General features: G+C 40.3%; 1 protein-coding gene across 1 annotated transcript in view; it reads left to right on the forward strand.

Moving 5' to 3' along the window:
• The window catches only part of LOC114221356 (formin-1-like), a 290,129-nt gene that overhangs the window by 177,950 nt on the left and 89,735 nt on the right, over nt 1–22,444 (forward strand). The window contains exon 13 of the mRNA XM_028119472.2: nt 11,335–11,427. Coding sequence (XP_027975273.1) covers nt 11,335–11,427 — 93 coding nt within the window. The remainder of the gene's footprint in view (nt 1–11,334; nt 11,428–22,444) is intronic.

The following is a 22,444-nucleotide window of genomic DNA, read 5'->3' on the forward strand; positions in this document are numbered from 1 at the left end:
TGTCACCAGTTACTGTCACCTTTGAGTAAACTCCTTCAAAGCATGGATGGTCATCTCACTGTTTTCCATTCTAGAGTGTAATCACTTCCACTGCAGGGACCATAGCCACCGTATCACAATGATGGGCACAATTCTCGCTTACGGGTAGCCAGCCACTTCTGCAAAATAGTAGAGAAGGCACAATTTTATTTTCAAAAATCTCTCTCTTTCATCTTTCCCATTTTGGTATAATCCATGTTGTACCAAAAGCAGTTTGGTACCATATGTATCAAGAACCCTAACATTTTTCCTGTTTCACCTGGAATTCCACTTCTCAAATCTACCCTAAAGAAGCAATCTTAAATGGAGTAAGTTTTTATGGGCACAGATGTGACTTAAAGCCTGAGTGACTATAAGAATAAGGTAGAAGGGACTTTACTGTTCCACTGCAGGGGCACTAATAGATAAACTGGGGGACATTCACTCGATGAGATTTGATATGGCTGTTAAACACAGTGCCTGTGAATTTTGTGAAATAATATGAGAAAGTATGTGATCACACATACTTTCTTTAATAGGATAAAGGTACATAAATTTCTGTATCAAATAAAAGTGTATAAAAATAATATAATAATATATAGAGGCAGCCCTTGTAAAATTATGGACAGGGGTGTGTGATATAGAGGCCAAGACACTTAAAAAAATGTACCCAAGTATTAAATGGTGACTGTTCTTGTTCATGGTATCAGGAATGACTTTTTTCCTACTTTTTTTTTTTTGGTAAATATTTTTCACATTTCTTTATATGTGTGTTAGCTTTGTAATACATTTTGGAAGGGACTTGCTGCTCTCCTCCCCAAGATGAGTTCCCTTGTCCTTCAGATGCTCAGGAACTTTGTGTTTGGGGCTCCCTGCCTAAGGCTTCTCAATAATACAGTCTACCTGAGATCAGAACCTTGCTGAATGTGCCTTTTTTCCCCATATAACACAACTTCTCCATCTACTGCTTGAAATCCCTAGCCTTTTCAATCCAGTCTAAGAAATAAATTTATACTAAAGTGTTAATGAATTCTTCTTTGATAGTGTTTTCTTTTTTAACTAATAAATATTCATGTCTGAAGAGCTCTTCAGAACTTCTGAGAGTTAGCATCTTCAGTTCAAGGGAAAGCTTCTGGTGGTGATGCTTTTCATGGGGAACCATGCGAAGGGATATTTTTAAATAAACGAATGGATCACTTAACACCCTATAAATCAAGTCATGCCCAATCCATCTATATTTAAGCCTGGTCATGGGTAGGTGATTAATGAATATTTTTCATACTAATGTCTCACAGACCAAGTCTGTGTCTATAACCACATAATCATCACAGTGCAAATTCTGACTCAGCTGTGATGTTTGACAGGAGGGACTTTTGAATGTGCTTTAGACAATTCCATGCAAAGGCTGTGGTCAGTGGCCCAGCTTCGCAGAGGCTTTCCAAAAGTCCTAAAGCATGTTGGCATGTCCTCACTTGGCCCTGTCACTTCTGCTTAAATTTTTTCATGGAGAATACTCATGATCATGGGACATTAAGGTGAATTTGATCTTGGGCAGCCTCCCTCTGTGAAGTGAATCAGCATCATGGGATTCCCCTGGGCTAAAGCTTCCTGGTGGGTTTATTTTTACACAACATTCCTCTGGGGAAAGGGGTGCCCAGTCTTGATCAGAGTATCTGTAGACAATATCTTCTTGGATGGAAGGATTTTCTTCATTGTGCTATTTTTTCTCTAGCTTCACTTCTTAAACAAGTGGCTACAGAATCTGTCTGTATTTACCTCACCCCTCCCCAATTTGGCTTCCTCCTTCCATCCTCTGGGTCCTGAAACTGCTTTTGAGAAGAACAGAGACCTCCATGTTGCTAGAATCAGCGGTCACTTCTCTGTCTTCTACTTGACCTTTCAACAGTACTGCACAGAGCTGACTGCTCTTTTTTTTTTCTTGCAGTGCTGGGATCCTCTCAGATCATGTCACTCCATACCCCTACTTTTCTATCCAGCTGCTCACCTCCATCCCTTGCTGGCTTCTCCTCCATTGCCTGTGTGCCCCAGGGTTTGTCCTGCAACCCCTTCTCTGGCTACATTCTTCTATCCCAACCATGCAGCTGAAACTGCAGGCTTTGATATAAAACGGGAGTACCTAATTGACATCTCAGACTTAACATGCCCTAAATAACCCTCTTGATTTCCCTCAAACTTACTCATGACTCTCTCCCTTACTCTGGTCTTGTCTCTAGCCAAATATCCTCACAGTGAGACTTTTCCTGACCACTGTATTTAAAATGACAAGCCTCCTGCTTCTCTGGCACTTTGTGACCTCCTTTCCCCCAATCAGGGTGGTTCCAGCTCCTTTGAATCAAGTTCCTTGAATCTAGTTCCTTTGAATCACGATCTAGCCACAGGACATTGAAGATCTGGGAAGAAGAACAGCTCTATGTCCCTGATGTACAGTCAATAACTATCTCTTACCACTTAACTTATCCCGGGAGACCTATGCATTCCTATCATGCTTTACTTTTACTCATCGAATTTCCTCTTTCTGAAACTATTTCCCTCTTCCTTCATTCCTCCTTGGCTGGCTAGCTAACTCCTCCTGACCTTTGTAATTGAACTCATGACTTATCTATGTTGGAGAACTTTCCCTGGCCACCACCTCCCAACCCCAATCTGAGTTGGAAGCCCCTACCCAGAGTCCCGTGACACTGCACTATATTACAATTTGTTGGTTTCCTTGTCTGTCTCTGCTTCTAGATTCTTATGAAAATTTTTAGAAGAGAGATGACTAATAGGTCTGGTTAAATAGTTTGCCCCTCAACATTTAACATAGTGCCCTAGTGTAGGTACTCAATATTTTGAATGCATGAATATTTGTATAACCCATGTAAAGGCATATTAGTGCTAGAAACCACCCTGTCTCCTATGATCTAAGAACAATTTACTCCAAAATCCCATCTCTGTAGAAAAACAAAGCTATCTGTAACATTTGACAGAAAGAGGATCGGAGGGGTGCATGGGAGCACCTCTACCTCCTCGTAAGGGGTCTTTGCTCTGTGCGAGGTCCAAAGTTGGTGTAAAACTCAGCCCTTTCTTTAGTATTCATAGCCCATGCCCACAGCAAGCACCGTGAGTTCAGGAGCTTTACTGAAACTGTGGGGGTGCCCCAGAGGCCAGACATCACCAATTCATTTATTTCTCTCTTGCTATCCTTTCTCTGTATCCATCTGTCCTTCTGAAAGAGACCCAAACTCTTCTTCCTCTCTTATGAAAGACAGCATCCCTGAAGCCAGAGTCTTAGATAACACCCACCCAAGCCCTCATCTGGGGATGGTGGGGTGCTTGACCCCAAGAATTAAAGATTTGTGTTTCCAATAATAACTATTTCCTGTCTAAGAATTCTGAATTTAGCTTTTGAGATTTAAAAAAAAAAAACCTGGTATCTCATATCTGAATGAATGAATGTGAATGAAAATGGCATGATATCTAGTCTACTTGTGTTTTCTCCAGCCCCTACATCTATCTACATGGATTATACATATACACATAAAGACATATATTTTTCATGTATCTGTGTATATATACATGTCTGTGTATGTGTGTGTGATACTAGAGCCAAAAGCTATCAAGGCACTAAGATTTGTACTGCGTGTGTAGTGTATAAGATCTCCCTCTACTCCTTTGATAATGTATTCATTTATTTAGCAAATGCTCACTGAGTATCTTCTATGGGCTAGACATTATAGTAGATGCTGGGGATAGAATAGTATCTCTTTCTGCCTAACAAGAGAGATGGTCAGTCATGAAAGTTATAATTACCAAGGAGAAATATACTGTGCTAGGAGACTGTAACAAAGGAGACCTCGTTAGTGTAGAGTGGAGGGTTGAAAAGAAATACTGATGAAGTGACCTTTGAGCTGAGATCAAAACAATGACTAGCCACTCACTAGGCCTGGTTACTAGGGGTAGAGGAGAATGTCACTGGCGAAGGAACACACTGACGGTAGGAGGGAATTGATCATGTCTGAGGAACTGGGAGAGGACCATGTGGTTAGAGCACAGAGTGTGGCCAGGACAGTAGAATGAGCCAGCCCGTGCAGGACATTGGAAGGGCCAATCTGTAGGAGTAATGGAAGCCACTGGCAGGTTCAAACAGGGGATTGGTATAATCTGATGTATATTTTATAAAGATCACTGACTTCACTGTGAGGAACAAATCAGAAGGAGGCAAGGGTAGATGTGGGAAGACCAGGTAAGAAGGTAGTAAGGCAGCCTGGCGGGGAGTGACAGATTCAAGAGCTCTTTTGGAGGTGAAACAATGGTCTAGACTTGTCACCTGGGGAGTCGCAGCTCTAGTGATGGTTATTGCAGCGTTGAGCTGCATGAGATTTTCTTGAAGTAGAGAGCACAGCATGAGAAGAAAAGAAATGGTAAAGAACTTTCCCGTTTAATGGTTGAATACAGAAGGATGAGGCTGCAAAGGAGCCAAGATGGTCAGAGGTAGGAGGAAAGCCAGGAGTGGGGGCACAGAGCTAGGGGACAAAGTATTTCAGAAAGAGCAAGTGTTCCACACAGTGGAATCCTGCTGCACAGTGAGCCAGGATGAGATTAAAAAGCAAAAAAAAAAAAAAAAAAAAAGGTAGTGTGGGTAGGATGGGTTCCTTGGTGACTTGAGAGCATTTTCTCCTTGTCATCATAGGGATGAGGTGAATTTCAATGGGTCTGGAAGTGTGCAGTGAGTGAGAAATAGAAAAAGTGAGCTGAACCAATTTGTAAAAGATGGTTTGACTGTGAAAGGGATTAGGGTATTTAGAGCATAATGATTTATTTACTAAACATATAAATATTAGGAATGTCCATGTAATTCAAAGAGTTTGTGGGGTGGTTGTTATTGTTCCCTTGTTACTGGAAATGAAAAGAGGAAAGCCGTGTACAATATGCTATCTAGCTGGGCTTAGCAGTGTTTGAATATTTCAAACAGGTAAAGAATATGGCAGATAGCATTTTACTGTTCAATATACAAAGGGCTTTTTGTGTGCATTTTGTTTAGTCCTCATAAATTTTATATGTCAAGAAACTAAGAGTCAGAGAGGTATTTAATAACTTTCCCAGTTAATAAAGGGTATGGAAAATGAAGAAATAAATGTATCTTCAGATTAAGAGTACTTCAAGGAAGACGATTTTCTGAAGTATTGTTTGTTGATATGTATGTAGACACTGTAGATACACTCATATATGTAAGCATTATACTATAAGAAAATACGAAAGCTTTTGTTTGAAATTTTTTTGAAAGTTAGCAAATTCTTAAGTGTCTTGCTAGTATTTGTCTTAAGTCTAATTATTTATTTAATGGGTTTTTTATTTTGATAACATTTATTGGTACCTTTTGAAGCTGAATGTGTTTGATTTCTCAAGTACAGGTATGTTTCAAACTCATTTCCCAATTCAGATCCATGGTTTAATAAAGATGACTGTTGAAGACATAGTCACATCTAAGAGTTGAAAAATCGCTCTACCCTACAAAAAAAAGCACAAGTAGGACATTCTTCACTTATTTGATCATTATAGTTCCAGTTTGAGACTCAAGAGTTTCTAATTAGTTTTTTTAAAAGTGGCTTTATTGAGATATAATCACATTCCACATAATTCACCCATTTAAAAGGTACAACTTAATGATTTTTGGTGTGTTCACAGTCGTGCAACCATCACCACAAACAATTTTCATTACCCCAAAAAGAAACCTCATCACCCCCTCAATCTCTCCATCCTTCCCTCCCCCAGCCCTAGGCAACCATGATCTACTTTCTGTCTCTCTCGATTTGCTTATTCTGGTCATTTCATGTAAATGGAATTATACAATATGCAGTTCTTTGTGATGGGCTTCCTTCACTCAGCATAATGTTCTAATTGGCTTTGGAGGGATAAACCCTGTGTATGTCCAGATGCAAACCAGCACTGGTGTGTGTCAGTCCACCTGTGATCTACATTATTCTGAGGTAACATTCTGACCCAAGTACGAGGTATGTAAGGCCTATGGTTTTGTTCCTAATACCCAGTTGCCCAGCCAAGTTTTTTGACCATTCTGGGTACAGACTTTTTCCTTTGGACGAATACAGTCGCTAAGAGGAATGATTTAGACGTAATAATTATATCAGTTGAATTCCCAAACAAAGGGTAAAGAATGAAAACACCTTTGATTACATATATATAGGTTGTCCACACCAGGGTCATATATGTATAGTTGTCTGATTCAAGCCCAGATACCTGGCTGTAGTGGGGTTCTTTAGCAGAATGTGTCTGGCAGTCCCCTATGGAATATAATCTATGTAGGTCTCTTCTAGAGTAGATTTTCTATTCCCCCCCTCCCCCGCCCAGGATTTTCCTCTGATACCACTCACCACTCACCATGCTAAGCCTTAAAATGTCCCCCCTCTGCATTTAGCATCAGAGCTCAGGAACTTGAAATATGCATTTTTTAAATTTCAATCTTTTATCATTTGTGTTTGACTTAAATCAACATGAAGTCTTCCTTCCTGTAGCTTTAAAAAACAAAATGTATGGAAAATAACCACAAAATAGTACATTCTCTTTTGTGCCTACCTTTACTAACCAAAGTTTAAAAATTCTTAATATTTTATTAGCTGTATATATAAATTTCCCCTTCCATAGAAATCCCTGAATTGTAGCTGGGCAAAAGCTGTTTTTATTTTACTATTTTAATGCATTGAATTTAATATAACTCCCTAGCCATTCAGTCCAAGGCCAACACCATGAAAAAGAACTGTGTAGGTTTATTGTGCCAATATTGTGCTTTTGATTTCTGAATTTTGTCTTTAGTTTCTTTTGATAAAAGTGTGTTTTGGGGTAGAAAACTAAAAGCTCTATGTGTGTGTTTGTGTTTGTATCTGTGTGTGTACACATGTGTGTTTCACATGGAAAGCACTAGGAAGGACACTATACTGTCCTGGTTTTACTAAAAAGAGACACTGCAGTACAGTATGTTAATATGGAAGGTAATGATTCACATTGTTTGCATGCGGTCCAAATTACTAGAAACAGAAATTGCTATGTGCCCTACCCATTAACAAACCGTTGTTGCTGACCTATTCACTATGATGTCTGAGGGCAGAGATTTTAGTCTGTTTTTTGTCACTGATACATCCTCAGTATCAAGTACAAGTTGTGGTGCATAATTGGCACACACGGGGATATTTGGCGAATTGATGTATTTGTTGAGTGAATTCCTTGAGGATAAACTCCTCAACCCAGCATTCTGTGCCCTTCATATCTGATTCTGATTAGTATCTCTCACGTAAACCCCAGTGATAAACTTAAAAATTTGCTCTAGTCACAGTTCTGTATGTTGCTACAACAATCCTCTATCATGGGCCTTGAAGCTTGGGGCTTTTGGAAAAGGATGGGCATCTCATAAAACTGAGGGAGAGGTAGAACTGGCCCAGAACCATGGAGGGCGTGAGGTAGGAATTAGGTAAGCAGAGAAGAGAGAATTCCAGGCTGAGAAAGCAGAGTCCAGATAAATCTCTCCTTTCCTCTAAAAATGTATTCTGACTCCACTAAGCCCACAGGTCCTTCAACTCACAGAGAGAAACATGCTCTAGGTTCTAAAAACTGCCCACGTACTTTTGAGCAATTCAATATGTCTTAGGTTTTGATTAATTATATCTGGGGCTTGCCTCTTTATCCTTGTAACCTACCCGTGCTTTTTGAGGGGCTCCAGCAAACTTTATTCCTTGTTCTTAGGTGTTAAAAACAAAAATGCAGACAGCCACCTATGGCCTTAGCAGTCTAATACCTGAAATCTTAAAACACTCAAGGCCCTATCTTTCACTAAAATGCTTCACAAGCACTTAACTTTTCAATGAGTTAAAATAACTCTCTCAACTCTAGTATCTATTATTCCATTATGTTTTGGTTTTCCATATTTAATCTATCTCTCACGATGACCATTTAGTAGCTAACTTCAGGTATAAATATATTTTCAATTCTGCCAAAAATGTAATAGGTAACAAGAAAGTGAATGTAGGCTGACTTTGCCTTTAAACATTGGAACTCTGGGTACAGCCTGCGTCCAAGGCAACCTTGGTGGTCTAACAACATTGAATATGTGCCCTCCGGTTGGACAATAAACGACATTTGTGGATTTGCCAGTGACCTCTCTCCTTTGTGCACCGCCGGTCTCTGGTGTCATTGTTAATTAGTCTTCAGGTCTCCCATTTGTCTGCCAGAAAGTCTCTCGGCTACACCATGTGAATAAGTGGGAGCAGGCGAGCTGCCTGGCCACTGGAACGTGCCACTGTGCCGAGACCGTCCGGTGCGTTGGTCAGAGGGCAGACCCCTGCTCTGATCACGGAGAGAAGTTTCCTTCCAACAGGCCCCGTGGGAGGCTGGGCCTGTCAGGGTGCAGGGAGGACCTCCCAGCTCCACAGCAGGGGAGCTGCTCTTGTGCGGGCTGGCTTCAGGTTCTGATTTCAGAACCGTGAGGCTCAGCTGCCTAGGGCTCTTGCTTCATATTTGCTTTATCTTTCTCAGGAGTTTCTTCAGTGAATCCTAACAGTGGGTGGTACAAGTTCAGCAGGGCAACAGAAATTATTATCCCTGTGTTCTAAACAGGAGACTCGCACGGGGCCACGTTTCTATAAATATAGTGTGGGGCCTTTGTAGTCACTGATTCTCAGCCATGACTCCCTTGCCATTCTGGTTGTGACGTGTTTCCTAACCAATTTTGCTAAATCATAAAAATAACAAATAATCTTTGTGAGGCCCCTTGCCAGTGCCAGGCATTGTGCACACCATTTTATGTGTGTTATCTCACTTAATTCTGATTTCATATCAGTCAGGGGGTCCCCATTTTGCAGATGAGAGAAACAAGCCACAGTCTACCTGAGCCCGGGTAGGACTCTTGATCCAAGCACAAGCCCTTTACAACATCACCCTAGGACCTCATAACATCTGAACTATTTGATGGACCCCGTGGGCTCTGTCACCACAGCCAGGACAAAGGGAGAGCCACAATGATCAATCTTTTTAATTCAGGTAGAAGTGGAAGTTTTGTTTATTGGGAAGATAAGCTCTGCCTTTGGCTTTGCTTTGGCTAGGGAGAAGCAAACTTCAAAAAATTATTGTCTTGGGTTCAATTATGTCCTATTACCAAAGTACAGGCATGCCTTACCATGTATTATTTCTGTTTGTGAAAAATAGTTCTCTCTAAATGGAATTGTTGGGATTTGAATGTAGTAGAGGGCTAGTTAAAGGATTTATTTATTTTTTATATTTTATTTATTTATTTGACAGAGAGAGACACAGCGAGAGAGGGAACACAAGCAGTGGGAGTTGGAGAGGGAGAGGCAGGCTTCCCGCGGAGCAGGGACCCCGACGCGGGGCTCGATCCCAGGACTCTGGGATCATGACTTGAGCCGAAGGCAGATGCTTAATGACTGAGCCACCCAAGCATCCCTAGTTAAAGGATTTAGAAGATTCTCCCAATTTATACTGTAAGAGATTCCAGGTTTCTTTTAAACATGGCTACCTGTGTTCCCAGAATCGTAGCTGGATATCATCAGGAAAGTTCATGTGGCCATGAAAGTTCCTGGAAAAAATGCCAATTCTTGAAAGCAGACATCTTCCAAAGTTTCTCAGACCAGTCTCCTGCTTCTAGGCCTACCTTCAGAACGACCCAGTCTGGAGGGTCATCCTGGCGACTTTGCCTGCGCCTTGCGCCATTAAGTAGTAGATGTTTTGGGAGGTCTTTAGAAGACACTGAGCCCTTTCAAATCAGCTTGGGACAATCACAGTGTTTCAGAGTACCAAGGGACACCAAGGGACCCTTGGTATACCTGTCCTAGAAAGGGAGGAAGGAGGGAAAAGATGAGGAAGTCACACTGCACTCCTGGAAAGCCCACTCTGAGTTTGGGTCAACATTGCTAATTTTTTTTAACCTTCCTTCACATAAGAATGTAGTTAAGATGAGGAAATCATACTTTTGGCCAGATTTTGGCCAGATATGCATGGAACTCTCTAGAGAAGTTTGGGGACAAGTTAATGAAACCTGCATGATGGCTTCACAGGGATTAATACGAGTACACAAATAAATATGATTAAAGGTAAAGCATAAATGTCATACAGAAGGTACTAGAGAAATTTGAAGGCTGCAAAAACTTTGGATTGGAAAGAGCTTTATGGTAGTGGCAGCATGTCAGACTTTTTAGCATGAGCGGGACTCTGTCAAATGCAGTGGTAAGTATGTATGAGACGTGAACAGATTGGGCAGAGAACCACACGAACACAGACATGGAAGTGGGAATGTTGGCTGATGTCATTTAGAAACACTGCAGAATTTTGGTTTGGTTGGTCAAATCTAGGTGGGAAATAGAGCTGAAAGGTAGAAATGGTACCGTGATGGAAATGACCTGGAGTTTGAATTTAATTAGCAAAGAGCACCCACTCATGGTTTTATCTTGTCTTGTATCTCCTCTACTTTGTTTTTACTGAACGATTTTGCCTTGTAATTCACATGGACCAAAGAAAACTTAACAAGCCTCAGAGTTCACCCTTGATCTTCTCTCCCTTAGAACAACAAAAAGATCACACTTTCCACTCTTCCCATCTCGGTAAATGGCACTTCCAGCCATTCCCCCTGGGATGGCGAACTCTGGGTTTTGGGTGGTTTCCATATCACCAAATCAGAACTCTCTGATTTGAGGGGGGCATGTTTGTCAAAAAAGCACTCTATTATAAGTTACCTATTATATATGAGAAATTATCAATCTGTCTGTAAATTCTATCTGAAGTAAATCACATGGAGAACAATTTCACCGTGTGTTAGGGGAGTATTAACAGGAAGGGTGGGTGAATGGGAAGCAGGAAGGGAGAGATGCAGACCTCCCTGAACTGGGCTTGCCCCTCCTGCTGGCATGTGGGTGGCTCCAGGCAACTCGGATGCCTGGGAATTGCTGCAAAATCTATTTCAAGCTCTCTTTCTGGAGTATGAATCTGAAGAGGATCAGGGCCTTTAATTCCCTGGGAATTTGGTAGTTTTTAATTCTTTTCTTATCCCAAGCCAGAGGTTTTTCTGCATCTCTAAAAGGAAAGTTGAAGGTGATACGTTTCTTTGTTCCTGAAGAAAGGTGTGGAGTGAGCTAACTATGTCTGTGTGTGTTGTTTCTGTTTTCTTTTTTTCCCCTGAAATTTAGATAAACCGTGATTGATAAGGATTTTGCACAATTAATACTGAAGAGCGTAGCAGAGAGTGTAAGCTTAGCAAATACATGTTCTTAAGGAAATCTAATTCCAAACTTTCCTTCACAGCAAGTGAGAAACAGATGATCGTGGTATGCAAGGAGTCACCAAAGGAGTATCTCCAGCCTTTCAAGGACAAACTAGAAGAGTTCTTCCAGAAAGGTAGGGAACGGTGTCAGCTGCGCATACACAAAACTCTGCCACATCCCCCACTCACTGGATCTTTCCCTAAGGCCCACAACCCCTTGCATCCCTGCCAACCACCGGCAGCTCCAAGGATTCCACCAGCCTACCGTCCCATCATGATAACGTACTCAGTGCAGATAGCATTTTCTGCCACTTTTCATATCACCTTTCAAACCCTTTTTAATATCAAATCCTTTAATCTAAATCTCCTAAAAATAGGAGTAATCCATTACTCCTGTTCTTTTTTTTTTTTTTTTTTAAGAGAAGGAGGCAAGTCATAAGAGATTCTTTTTTTTTTTTTTTTTAAAGATTTTCTTTATTGATTCATGAGAGAGAGAGGGAGAGAGAGAGAGAGAAGCAGGCTCCCAAGGAGCAGGAGGCCCGATGCGGGACTCGATCCCAGGACCCTGGGATCATGACCTGAGCCGAAGGCAGATGCTTAACCATCTGAGCCACCCAGGCGCCCTCCATTACTCCTGTTCTTATAAACCTTTTGAGGGAAGACTTTTTCTCTGTCTCTTCATGGAGCCCAAGAGGATCCTCAGTACATGTTCCCTGACAAACGATGTAGGTTCAGAGTTTATATAGTCATGCCTTTCAGATTTGTGGTCAGCCCGAACAGGTGGATGGTGATCCTAACCCTGGTTTATCAGTGTAGCATCTTGGAAACTTGTATAGTATTTTTTATTCCTTTTCTGAATGGGAAATTGGGGCCAGGTGAATGTCACACATCCAATCATTTGGCACTCGTTAGCCTTTTGGGGTTGGTAGATGGAAGTGATATGCATGAGACCACTTTGTGCACTGACACACTTATTTAGAAATCTTATGAGGCTATGTTCCTTCCTCCATGATTTTGGCAGGGGTAGGGAACTTTGGTTGATCTCTATTATTGAACATAGACATTTAATGCCTTTGGATATTCCCTATTCTAATTTGTCAAATCCAGTTTACGATGTGAAACAAAAATAAGTGTGAGGGACAAACTTGCTGTTATAAAATAAGTAAGTCATGGGGATGTAATGTACAGCATGGTGACCCTAGTTAAATATACAACATGGTATATTTGAAAGTTGAGAAGAGAGTAGATCTTAAAAGTTCTCATCACAAGAAAAAAATGTTGTAACTGTGTGGTGATGGATGTTAACTAGACTTACTATGATGATCATTTTGCAATATATACATAAATGATCATGTTGTACATCTGAAACTAATATGTTATGTGTCAATTATATCAATAAAAAAAGCATGGGGTAGTTAGAGGGAGCTTTTGTTTTTGCTAGAAAGAGGAACTACATGTAGGAACCTTTGGGGAGGTATCAACATGCTCTTTCTATTTATTAATAAGGCCATATGATACCACATCATCAACAAAAGACCATTTAAGCAGGGTGAATCCATAAAGTATGGCCAAACCACCTTGGGAATTGGCAGGAAGATTCTCAGTCCATGAGTCAGACGAACTCTGTTCCAGCTATTCCTTTGGTGCAGAGATCATTGTTCCCTCCTCCTTGATGAGGGCTTGTTTGTGTTGAAGCGGAAGTCAGGCGTTCTCTCTTGGCCACTGCTGAACCTCATATATGACGGAAACAATGTCATCCGACAAAGTGCCATCTAAAGAGCAGTGATCCTACCCCTTATGTGTTATGTGACTAAAATTAGGTATGCTTTATATGTGATTTTTCAAAGTAGATGCATTGCTTTAGGATCATGCCATGTAAATGTAACCTAAATGGCCTGAAGAAAAAGCGCGAAGGATTTCCTTTTGCAGATCCCCAATTAATCATTTCTGTTTTTGACATATGTAGAACTAACTTGATATGAAGCTTATATGTACTTAGATTCTGTTTTTATTTTTAATTGTTATTATTCTATATCTGCAAAATTCCGCACTGTATATATGTAGGTATTACCAGCCTGTATGCTATGATGGCCCTCCCTCCTTTCTCTTGGAACCAGCTAGTGTCTTAAAACTTATATTGCAAATCTTAATTTTTGTTGTTGTTGGAAAAAGAGAAAGTACAAATAGATTTAGAACCTTGAAAATCTTCAGTGCCTTAGAAAAGGAATTTGCAAACCACTGTTTGGGGTTATGTGTTTGCTTCTTCTCTGTTAGGTTTCTCAAGAAACTTCTGGTCTGTTCTGATAGAGGAAATTGAGTTGAGGCTGTCTGGACCATATGTCAGCGAGGCAAGGGTGTGGCCACAGTAAGATGTTCTAGGAAAACCCTACAGCAGTAATTCTCAACCTTGGCTGTAGACTAGAATCACCTGGGGGGAGATTTTTTAAACATTTTGATACCCAGACCGAACTCCAGACCTCCTGTCAGCATCTCTGGGGGTGGGACCAGGCATTAGCATTATTAATTTACTCCCCAGGTGATTCCAGTGTGTAGTTCAGGTTGAGAACCTCTGTGGTCCAGCTTAGGTCACCATTCAGTATGTCTTCAAAGATGTTTATTCAGGGCACCTGACTGGCTTCGTCGGTGGAGCATGACTCTTACTCTCAGGGTTGTGAGTTCAAGCCCCACATTAGGCATGGAGGCTACTTAAACTTAAAAAAAGTATTTATTCAAGAGTCTGCTGTACCTCAGGCACTCCTTGTTCCTCTCTCAGGGACTGTCTTACTGGAAAAAGATCTCCAACTGAATAAAGGAGTCAGTTCTCCCTGAACCAACATAGTGAAAGGAAGATGGGAAGGACATTAGAAATAACCTCCAATCATGCTTAAAACAAAAACAGCTAAAGCAAAGCACAGAAAGAATTTAAAGGAAAGCTACCATTTGTACAGAATTTTTAAATATAAAAATAAAATGTAATATCATTGGAATCTTAAACATTCCTAATATTGTGTGGTGAAAAGAGCCACTGTTGAAATAGCCTGTCACTGTCATCTTACTACTTAACAGAGTTGGTCAAAAATCAATCTAGAATTGTACTGTCCAATGTAAATGGCAGGCACTACCCATATGAAGCTGTGGAGCAATTGAAATGTGGCTGATCCAGGATGAGATCACACAGCGGATTTTGAAGACGTAGTGAAAAAAAAACACAAAATATTTCTGATTTTTTACATTGATTACACAGTAAAATGCTATTTTGAATATGCTGGGTTTTAAAATAAGAGATTATTATTAAGATTAACTTACCTGTTTTAGGTTTTAAGCATGGCTACTAGAAAATTTAAAATGATATATGTGGTTCACAATATACTTCTATTGATCAATACTAGTCTAGACACCTGGTCCCTTGGCCTTTTGCGTGTTATTCCTTCACTCCCCTCTTCATGTTCTCGCTCAGCTTGAAGCCTGGGTTACTGGAATGCAGTTTCCAGAGCTAGCCTTCCCCACTTCTGCTCCGGTGCTGACCATTGTTTGGCTCACAGGTTGGGGGGGAGGTTGCTTAACTGAAGGAGATGACAGCGTGCTACTTCATCAAGCTGCTCCCCTGTGGCGCAACAGGTGGGACTCTGCCATGTTGCAGAATATACAAATGGAACATCTCTTGGCTACTATGGAGTTCTAAACAGTAGGATCTTTTTTATGTAGGTGTTTCACTGAAGGAAGGATTTTCCTTCCACCATACATATGCAGTATAATATGGCAATTATACAGTGTTAAGTATAGGATCTCATCTAAATGTGCCATTCATTGTAAGAAACATCATTATTACAAGCACTACTAAGAAAGAAAAACTGTTGGCAGTTAAGCCATGATGTGTCATAGATGATAAGATGTACCTCAAAAGCAGGTGCTAAAATATGAAAATTACATCAAGTTTGAAGTTGATGTAATACGGTACCATAATGAGGCATATAGTATTAGGGAGGAGGAATGCCTAACACTTCCAGGTAAGTCAGGAAAGACTTTGAACAAAGATGTTTTTGGTCAGATTGGACCAAAAAAAAAAAAAAAAAAGCCAAGCTACTGATAATGATGGCGGTGACAGCAGATCAGTGGATGAGAGCTCACATTTGCAGAGTGCTGCCGTACCCCAGACACTGTGGGGAGAAGATCTTCTTTCTTGTTTAGTCCTCGTGACAACCCTCTGGAATCATCACTATTATCACCCTGTTGTACAGACAAGGAAATTGAGGATTAGAAATTCTCAGCAGACAGGTTATGAAGGGCATTCCAAGCAGAGGAAAACACTGCAAATCTCAGGATGAAAGACATGAAGTATTTGGGGAATGGCAAGAGACCTGGCGTGGCTAGATCACAGGGCATATGGGAAGAACACAAGACCAAAACGGGGAGGAGAGTCACAATAAGACTTGCTAAGCAATCTGAACTTAGTCTTATAGGCAACAGGGAGCCTTTGAAAAGTACCATGTATGGGAGTGACATGGTCACATTGGGTTTGTTTTGTTTTGGTGCATGGGATCCTTTGCTTTTTGTTGTTAAGAAATACACATTATAACCAAGAGCAATATGAAGAAGAGTTGGGATAGCAAAAGACCAGGAGGTAGTCTATCGAGTTTTTCTGCAGTAGTCCAGGCAAATGATGGTAAGAACAAAAGCAATCACAGAAAAATAACAAAGGAAGGGACATATTTATGAAGCTTTTAGGAGTTACAAGACTAGATAACCCAGTTGAAGTACAGAAATAGGAGCAAAGGATCACTCCCCCTTTTTCTTGCTTGGGTAACTGTCTTGATACTGATGAGGAGAACCAGATTTGGGACGGAAAGCAACACAGTAAACTTTGAACATGTTGATTTGACATACGAATGAGATACCCTGGGAGAGACGTTGGGTTCATGGGAGAGCACTGGATGAGACTACAGTCTCACAGAGGGTAGAAGTTCAAGTCAGAGGAATGAATGAGAGAGCCCAAAGAAAGGGTAAAATGAGAACTTCCAGTAGTATTGGAGTTTCTAAGCACAGGACATAATATAATAACCATAATTGAGAAAAGGTACTTCCATACTTTCATAATATTTGAGTATTTGGCGGGAAAGCCAATTATCTATTAGATGTCTTATCACTCATAAAGTCTTAAGCAATTGAGTTCTTTATTCCTGAGAAGTCACATACATGCATGGTGACTCAGTTGATTCATAGGCTAATTTTTGTATGAGCTACAATTCAGTTCTTCTAACAGTCATGACGATTTAATTTTTCTTTTCTAAATCATATCCTGTTGCCACACTCAAGTGGAGATGATGTGTTTGTCCTTGTGTCATCCTTCCCTTCTCAGAATGCCCTTAAATAGTTACTTGACCAAACTTTGGGGCATGTTCTTAACTAATTTCATTTCCTGGGCAGAATAGAAAGTAATTTTAATGGCTCCATCTTTCAGAGTTACAATCCATGGTTCTGAGCCTTTTTCCTTACGTGGTTTTTCTTTCCCACAGTAGGCTCTTGTTGATTCCAATTTACAGCTCAGTTCAGAGTAACCTTGTGCAGGCATTATTTGAGCTCATGTTTTCCCACCCTCAGATCAAACATAGTCATAATGATATGGCCTTCAAAAATGTGATGCTCACATTAAAAGTCCCCGTAAACATGGCAGGGATCCTGTAATTGAAAGAAGGCGCAGAGCAACTGATTAGATCCCAGGTATAGATCTTGTAGGTGGTCTTTGCATGCTGTTAAATTGGTCATTTGTATTTATAGCTTTGGCAGGGAGGGCTGGAACCTAAACTGGTGCTAAGACCAGCACGCTCCCACACTTGGCCCCATCTCATTCTGCATCAGTTTTACTCGGCATCCATGAGTGGAACCAGATCACAGTGAATCTGAATGAGCCATGCTAGTTCTCCTTCCTCGAACGATCCTCCAAGGTTCTTTGAGCAGATGAGATTAGACATGTTCTTTATGTCAAGAAACTTTTCCAGTAGAAAGTAAATAGATAAATTTACAAAACTAAAAAACAGACAAAACAACAACTCTGATTTCCCGCACTGAATGCAGAAAGGATTACCTAAATAGCTAACTACCCCATGACAGCTGAGACTGGTCCTATTCACTCTCTCATCCCGACATAATGGAGGCTCAGCCTGGCCCATATTCAGTGTTAATAATTACTTGTGGAATTAATGAACAAACAGCCTGAATCTTATAAGGTGCCTGGAGGCTTTTTTTTTTTTTTTCTCTGTGAGTTTCCTGTTTAAATTCTTTCAGAACTAGTAAATCATGCCAGAATTTGGTGAGGTGCACTTTTGGTCTATAATGCACATCTGTGGTTGTCAAACCTCCTGGATATCAAAACATCTTTCTATGTCACAAATATGCATACAGTCCCTTCTTAATAAATACTTAGATTAGTTTGACAAAGTCCATAACTGAACCTCAAACTCTAGACTAATCTCTTCAACCCCCAGCCTATTCAAGCGTTAAGCTTACAGAGAAGAGGAAGAACCAATGATCTGGACGGTGTAACCTGTGAGAAGCAATAATTCTTACATCCTTTACAGAGCTTATGGAAGGAAGAACTCTGACTGGGGGAACGTGCACTCTCTGTGGGACAAACCGTCTTCCTGTACACCTCACGTTCAAAAAAGACCAGCAGGGCTGGCTCCAAATAACACCAGATGGTCAAGAATTAAGACAGTCCGTTGTGATTTCTGGGTCACTGAAGTAACACAGTAGTAATCTTTGGAAAGTGATTTTCCAAAATTTTGATAAATTTTTTATCAAAAATTTATTAAGTAGAGTCTTTTCTGAAAGGGTTAGTTTGAATCCGTTTATTTTGGTTTTTTTCCTTCCCAGAAATTTCTACAAAGAGCACAATCCCCCCGCATCTCAAAGTTAGATTCTCTCTTCCTCTCTCCCCTTCCTTCTCTCTCTCTTTCCTCCCTACTCACGCCCCCGCTTTATGTCTTTAATTTACTCAATTTTTCTTTTTTTGGCCAAACATCCAATTGTCTTTCCCAAAACTCTAGTTCTCTTTTTCTTTTCCTTTCTCTCCAATGAAAATTTCACAAGAAGAAGAAAAATGTCTAAATTAATTTTGTGTGTGTATAAAACTGATAGAAATACTGGAAAAGATTATACCCACTCCCCCAAAAGAAAGAAAACTACAGGCCAATCTTACTTAGTTTTAAATTTTTAAATACAACGGCACATTTCATGACCAAATGGAGTTTATTCCCACAATGTAAAGATGATAGGATATTGGGAAGTCTATTAACATAACTCACCACTGTTAATAGCTCTAACAAGAAAACACCTATGATCATCTCTTTAGAAGCTAAAAAAGGCACTTGACAAAATTCAACATCCATTCTTTATTTAAAGCTGGATAAAACATTAAGTACCATAGCCTTCCTTATTATAATAAAATTTAACGTGTCAGCCTCAGATTCGCAACTTATATCATAAACAAAAGATCAGTGTACCTAATATATAAGAGGTCTGAGACATTGTTAAGAAATAAGACCAACATTCAATACACAGGCAAATAATATGAATAGTGACAGAAACTGTTCTTCAAACGTATGAGAAGATGCCACTCTCAAAATAAAAGAAGTACAAAAGAATTTGCATTGAAATTCCATTTTCCATTTACAGGATTGGCAAAATTACAAAAGTTTGATAACAAACTCCATTGGTGGTGTGGTACAGTAAACCCCTGTCCTCCATTGTTTGTAGAAGTGTAAACTGTTACAATCCGTGTGGAGGTCTATTTAGTAGTATCTATTAAAGTTACATATGCACTGTGCCTTTTGACTTGTCAGTTCTACTTCTGGATACAAACCCTCAGATGCTTACACATGCAAACTGATTTCTGTACCATGCTACTTATTGAGACATTGTTGGTAGCAGCAAAAAAGATTGGTGACAACCTCAATGAGGAAAATGTCAAGTTATAGTTCCATATGATGGAATACTAAGCATCTGCTTAAAAAAAAATGAGGAAGTCTTTATGCATTGACATGGAAGAATCTCTAGGGCAAGTTTTAAGTGGAAAACAAGGGTGAGAAGAGTAGGCATATTACCATTATAAGTAAAGAAGAAGAAGAAAAATGGATACTACTTGACAGAAATCTCTGAGGATAAATAGGAATCTAATCTGGGACTGATATTTAGCTGGTTCTTACCGTATCAGCCATGCAGGTTGTCCGTCCTGTTTAGTTGGTACCCAGGCTGTTGTTAAATAGTTAAAATATTACCCCTGAAAATGACCAGATGGGTTCATTATGGAGAAGGTAGAAAATGGATGGATGGGGTTCAGAAATGACATGCAGACTTTTCATAAATCTTTTAATCAATGTGTACCTCTTCAAAAAATTAAACAACTAATTTTTTAAAACAAACATCTTTGGTACTTTGCACTTACATTTTTTTCTTTCAAGACTGCTTCTCCTCTTAGGTTTTCCCACTGTGGTATGAATTGGGGCCCCTTAGCCTGCTGCACCTAGCCCTTCACGTTCATTTTCCAAGGAATTAGAAATTAAATGCTCTGATTCACAGCCTCTTTCCCTCCACTGAAGACTGGACTGGACCACTTAGAAGGGGGAAATTTGAGGAGGGCCTTTTTGTATTTTCCCTCTCTCATGAAAGGAGAGGCAGATCTATGAGCTAATACCTTGGCTTTCTTTCCTAACCGTCTCCTCCTCAACACCCTTGCACAGCAGCTCTGGACAGTGGAGTCCTCCTAGCCTATATGTGTGCAGACACACACATACACACACACACACACACACACACACACACACGTCCCTCAAGTGCTTTCTTCTGGACTTAGATTGCCATCACTCATTTCGCTCACGGTTCAGTCACACTCTTAGGATGGCTCTAACTGAAATGTCCATGAAGAGGCCTCTTTGCTCGGATATGTAGGGCGTTTTACTTTTCTCTCATCTTTTGTTTTCTGTTTCCATAGTCCTGTTTTCTATTATATTTGGGTCCTCTTACCTCACCATTATATAGATATCTTAAGTCTTTCGATGAACTCTTTCCTGAACATACAGTGAGAGTGTAAGGATCTACATTTCAGATTACCCTGAAACAGGCCACCTTCTAAACCACAGGGTAGCACCAGTTCTCATTCATTTATATCTTAAGATGATTTTCAGGATCGGACCTCTTCCATGGATGCATGTATTTTAAGCTTTATCTGTAATTTTTGAAAGAATAGCTTTGTCTGCTGTTTTTAAGCAGTGTCTCGGAACTACGTGTTAGTGGGAGAGAGGTGGGTGGTGGTTTGGAGCGAAGTGTAGGATGAGTATTATTAACTCTTCCTGGGTCTTCTCTAGAGCTGCAGCTATTTAGACAGACGTGCGCATGCGTGTGCGCACATGTGCCGCCGGCTGCAACAGCTCCAAACTTAGGAGACCAAGCTGCTGGGTCATATGACTATAGGGCATTAATAAATACAATGTTATTTTTAGAGCATAATTATTATCCCACCCCTGCCTCCTGTGAGAAACACCAGTCGGTTGAAAGTTACCCTCAAGGGTTCAGTTCAGACAGGGAGTTGGGAGGATGCTTCTTGACTTCGACAGTTGAAGCACAGTGCTTCAACTTAATCCCCATGGCAGTTCTTTGAAGCTGATTTTGTTATTACTGACTTTCCAGATAAGGACACTGTGAGGATTTCAGTAGCTTACTCAATGTCAGTGTGATCTCAGTCCCACTGTTTATACTGTGCCCTCCTAATAATTTGGAAAATCACTCATTTTCTCTGGGTCCCAAGACCCTTGCAGGTAACTAGAAATAACTATTTTCTCTCACCATCTAAATGAGAAAAACATGAGAGGAGCAGACTTGCCTGCCACAGCCTACCCCCGAGGGACTCCTGTTCCTGGAGTCCTAATAGAAAGCCCTCATTCTACCTTCCCCAGCAGCAACAAGAAGTGTCATCTGTGCTTTGGAAAGAATTGTGGTGACAAGTAGTTAAGTATTTTATGGAATCAGTCTTGAGCTCTGCATTCTTGCATAATAGTTGTTTTCATGATAAATTGCTTCATGTAATTGTTGGCACCGCCACGACTTCCTCTCTGGATTCTTGACAACTATCAGCAAGGTTTTAATCAGTGATTGATTGCAATTGCCATCATGTGACTTCTCTTTGAATTACTCAGTGTCGTCTTCATGCCGGAACAACTTGACACCTACACTGCCTTCTGAGAGTTGTTTTGCTGAATACGTATCATATAATAAGTGATTCTGCAGATAATGTATGACTCTGGAAAGATCTCTTCATTCTTTCAAATAATACAGGTCTGTTTCTTCTGCTGAGTCCGTTTTGCCGTAGAAGAATGGTGGAGCGCTAGTAGGAGCTCAGGACTGAATGCGATAATGTGTGGGGAGCATTTAGCACAGAGCCTGGCACTCTATTTGTCAGTACCTGCTGCTACTGTTGCATTTTCAGTCATTTTATCACAGTCTTATCAGATGGTTCAGAGAGGGGAGCAAGGAAAGTCAATCACAAAAGTTTTACTCCCTCAGTGGTGTGAATAGCTACAGTTCCGAATTCAAGCGGCAAATGATAAATAATTCCAGTGAAGTCTTAAGTACTAGAGGGAAGATCACATGCATCTTGTCCATCTCCTCTAAAAGTAAGTCAAAAGCAATGGTTTTCTACGGGATTGTATTCTTTCACCATTAAAATATTTTTTAAGTGTAAATGTAATTTCTATAGTTACATCTTATTGGTGGAAAGTATTCAAATAATTCCACTGAAGATGGCATGCCTTATGGATCTCATGTCATGGCTACCCCAATCAACAACATTACCACCTAGTGGCCACTGAGCTGCACTGCAAACACATGATCCTTGAGACCCACAGAGTCCGAGTGCCTTGTCTCAGTGGCTGAAATTGAAGATGAGAGTAAACACCGCTAGAGTAAACGACTTTATCTTTGATAACTGTTAATTACTGGAACATTCAAACTCTGTTTTATAGCAGATGGGAGAATTGTGAGACTTTGAAAGGTTACGAGCTGAGGCTAGAGAATGTGATCATTTAATTTTTTAATCCTTTTATTACTCTTTTGAATTGAGAAGAAATATATCTACCTTTCTCTACCGGTTTTTATATTTCA

Source organism: Eumetopias jubatus, unplaced genomic scaffold, assembly GCF_037043125.1.
Source record: "Eumetopias jubatus isolate StellerSeaLion01/CBP00866 unplaced genomic scaffold, mEumJub1_p1.0 scaffold_7, whole genome shotgun sequence".
Lineage (NCBI taxonomy): Eukaryota > Metazoa > Chordata > Mammalia > Carnivora > Otariidae > Eumetopias > Eumetopias jubatus.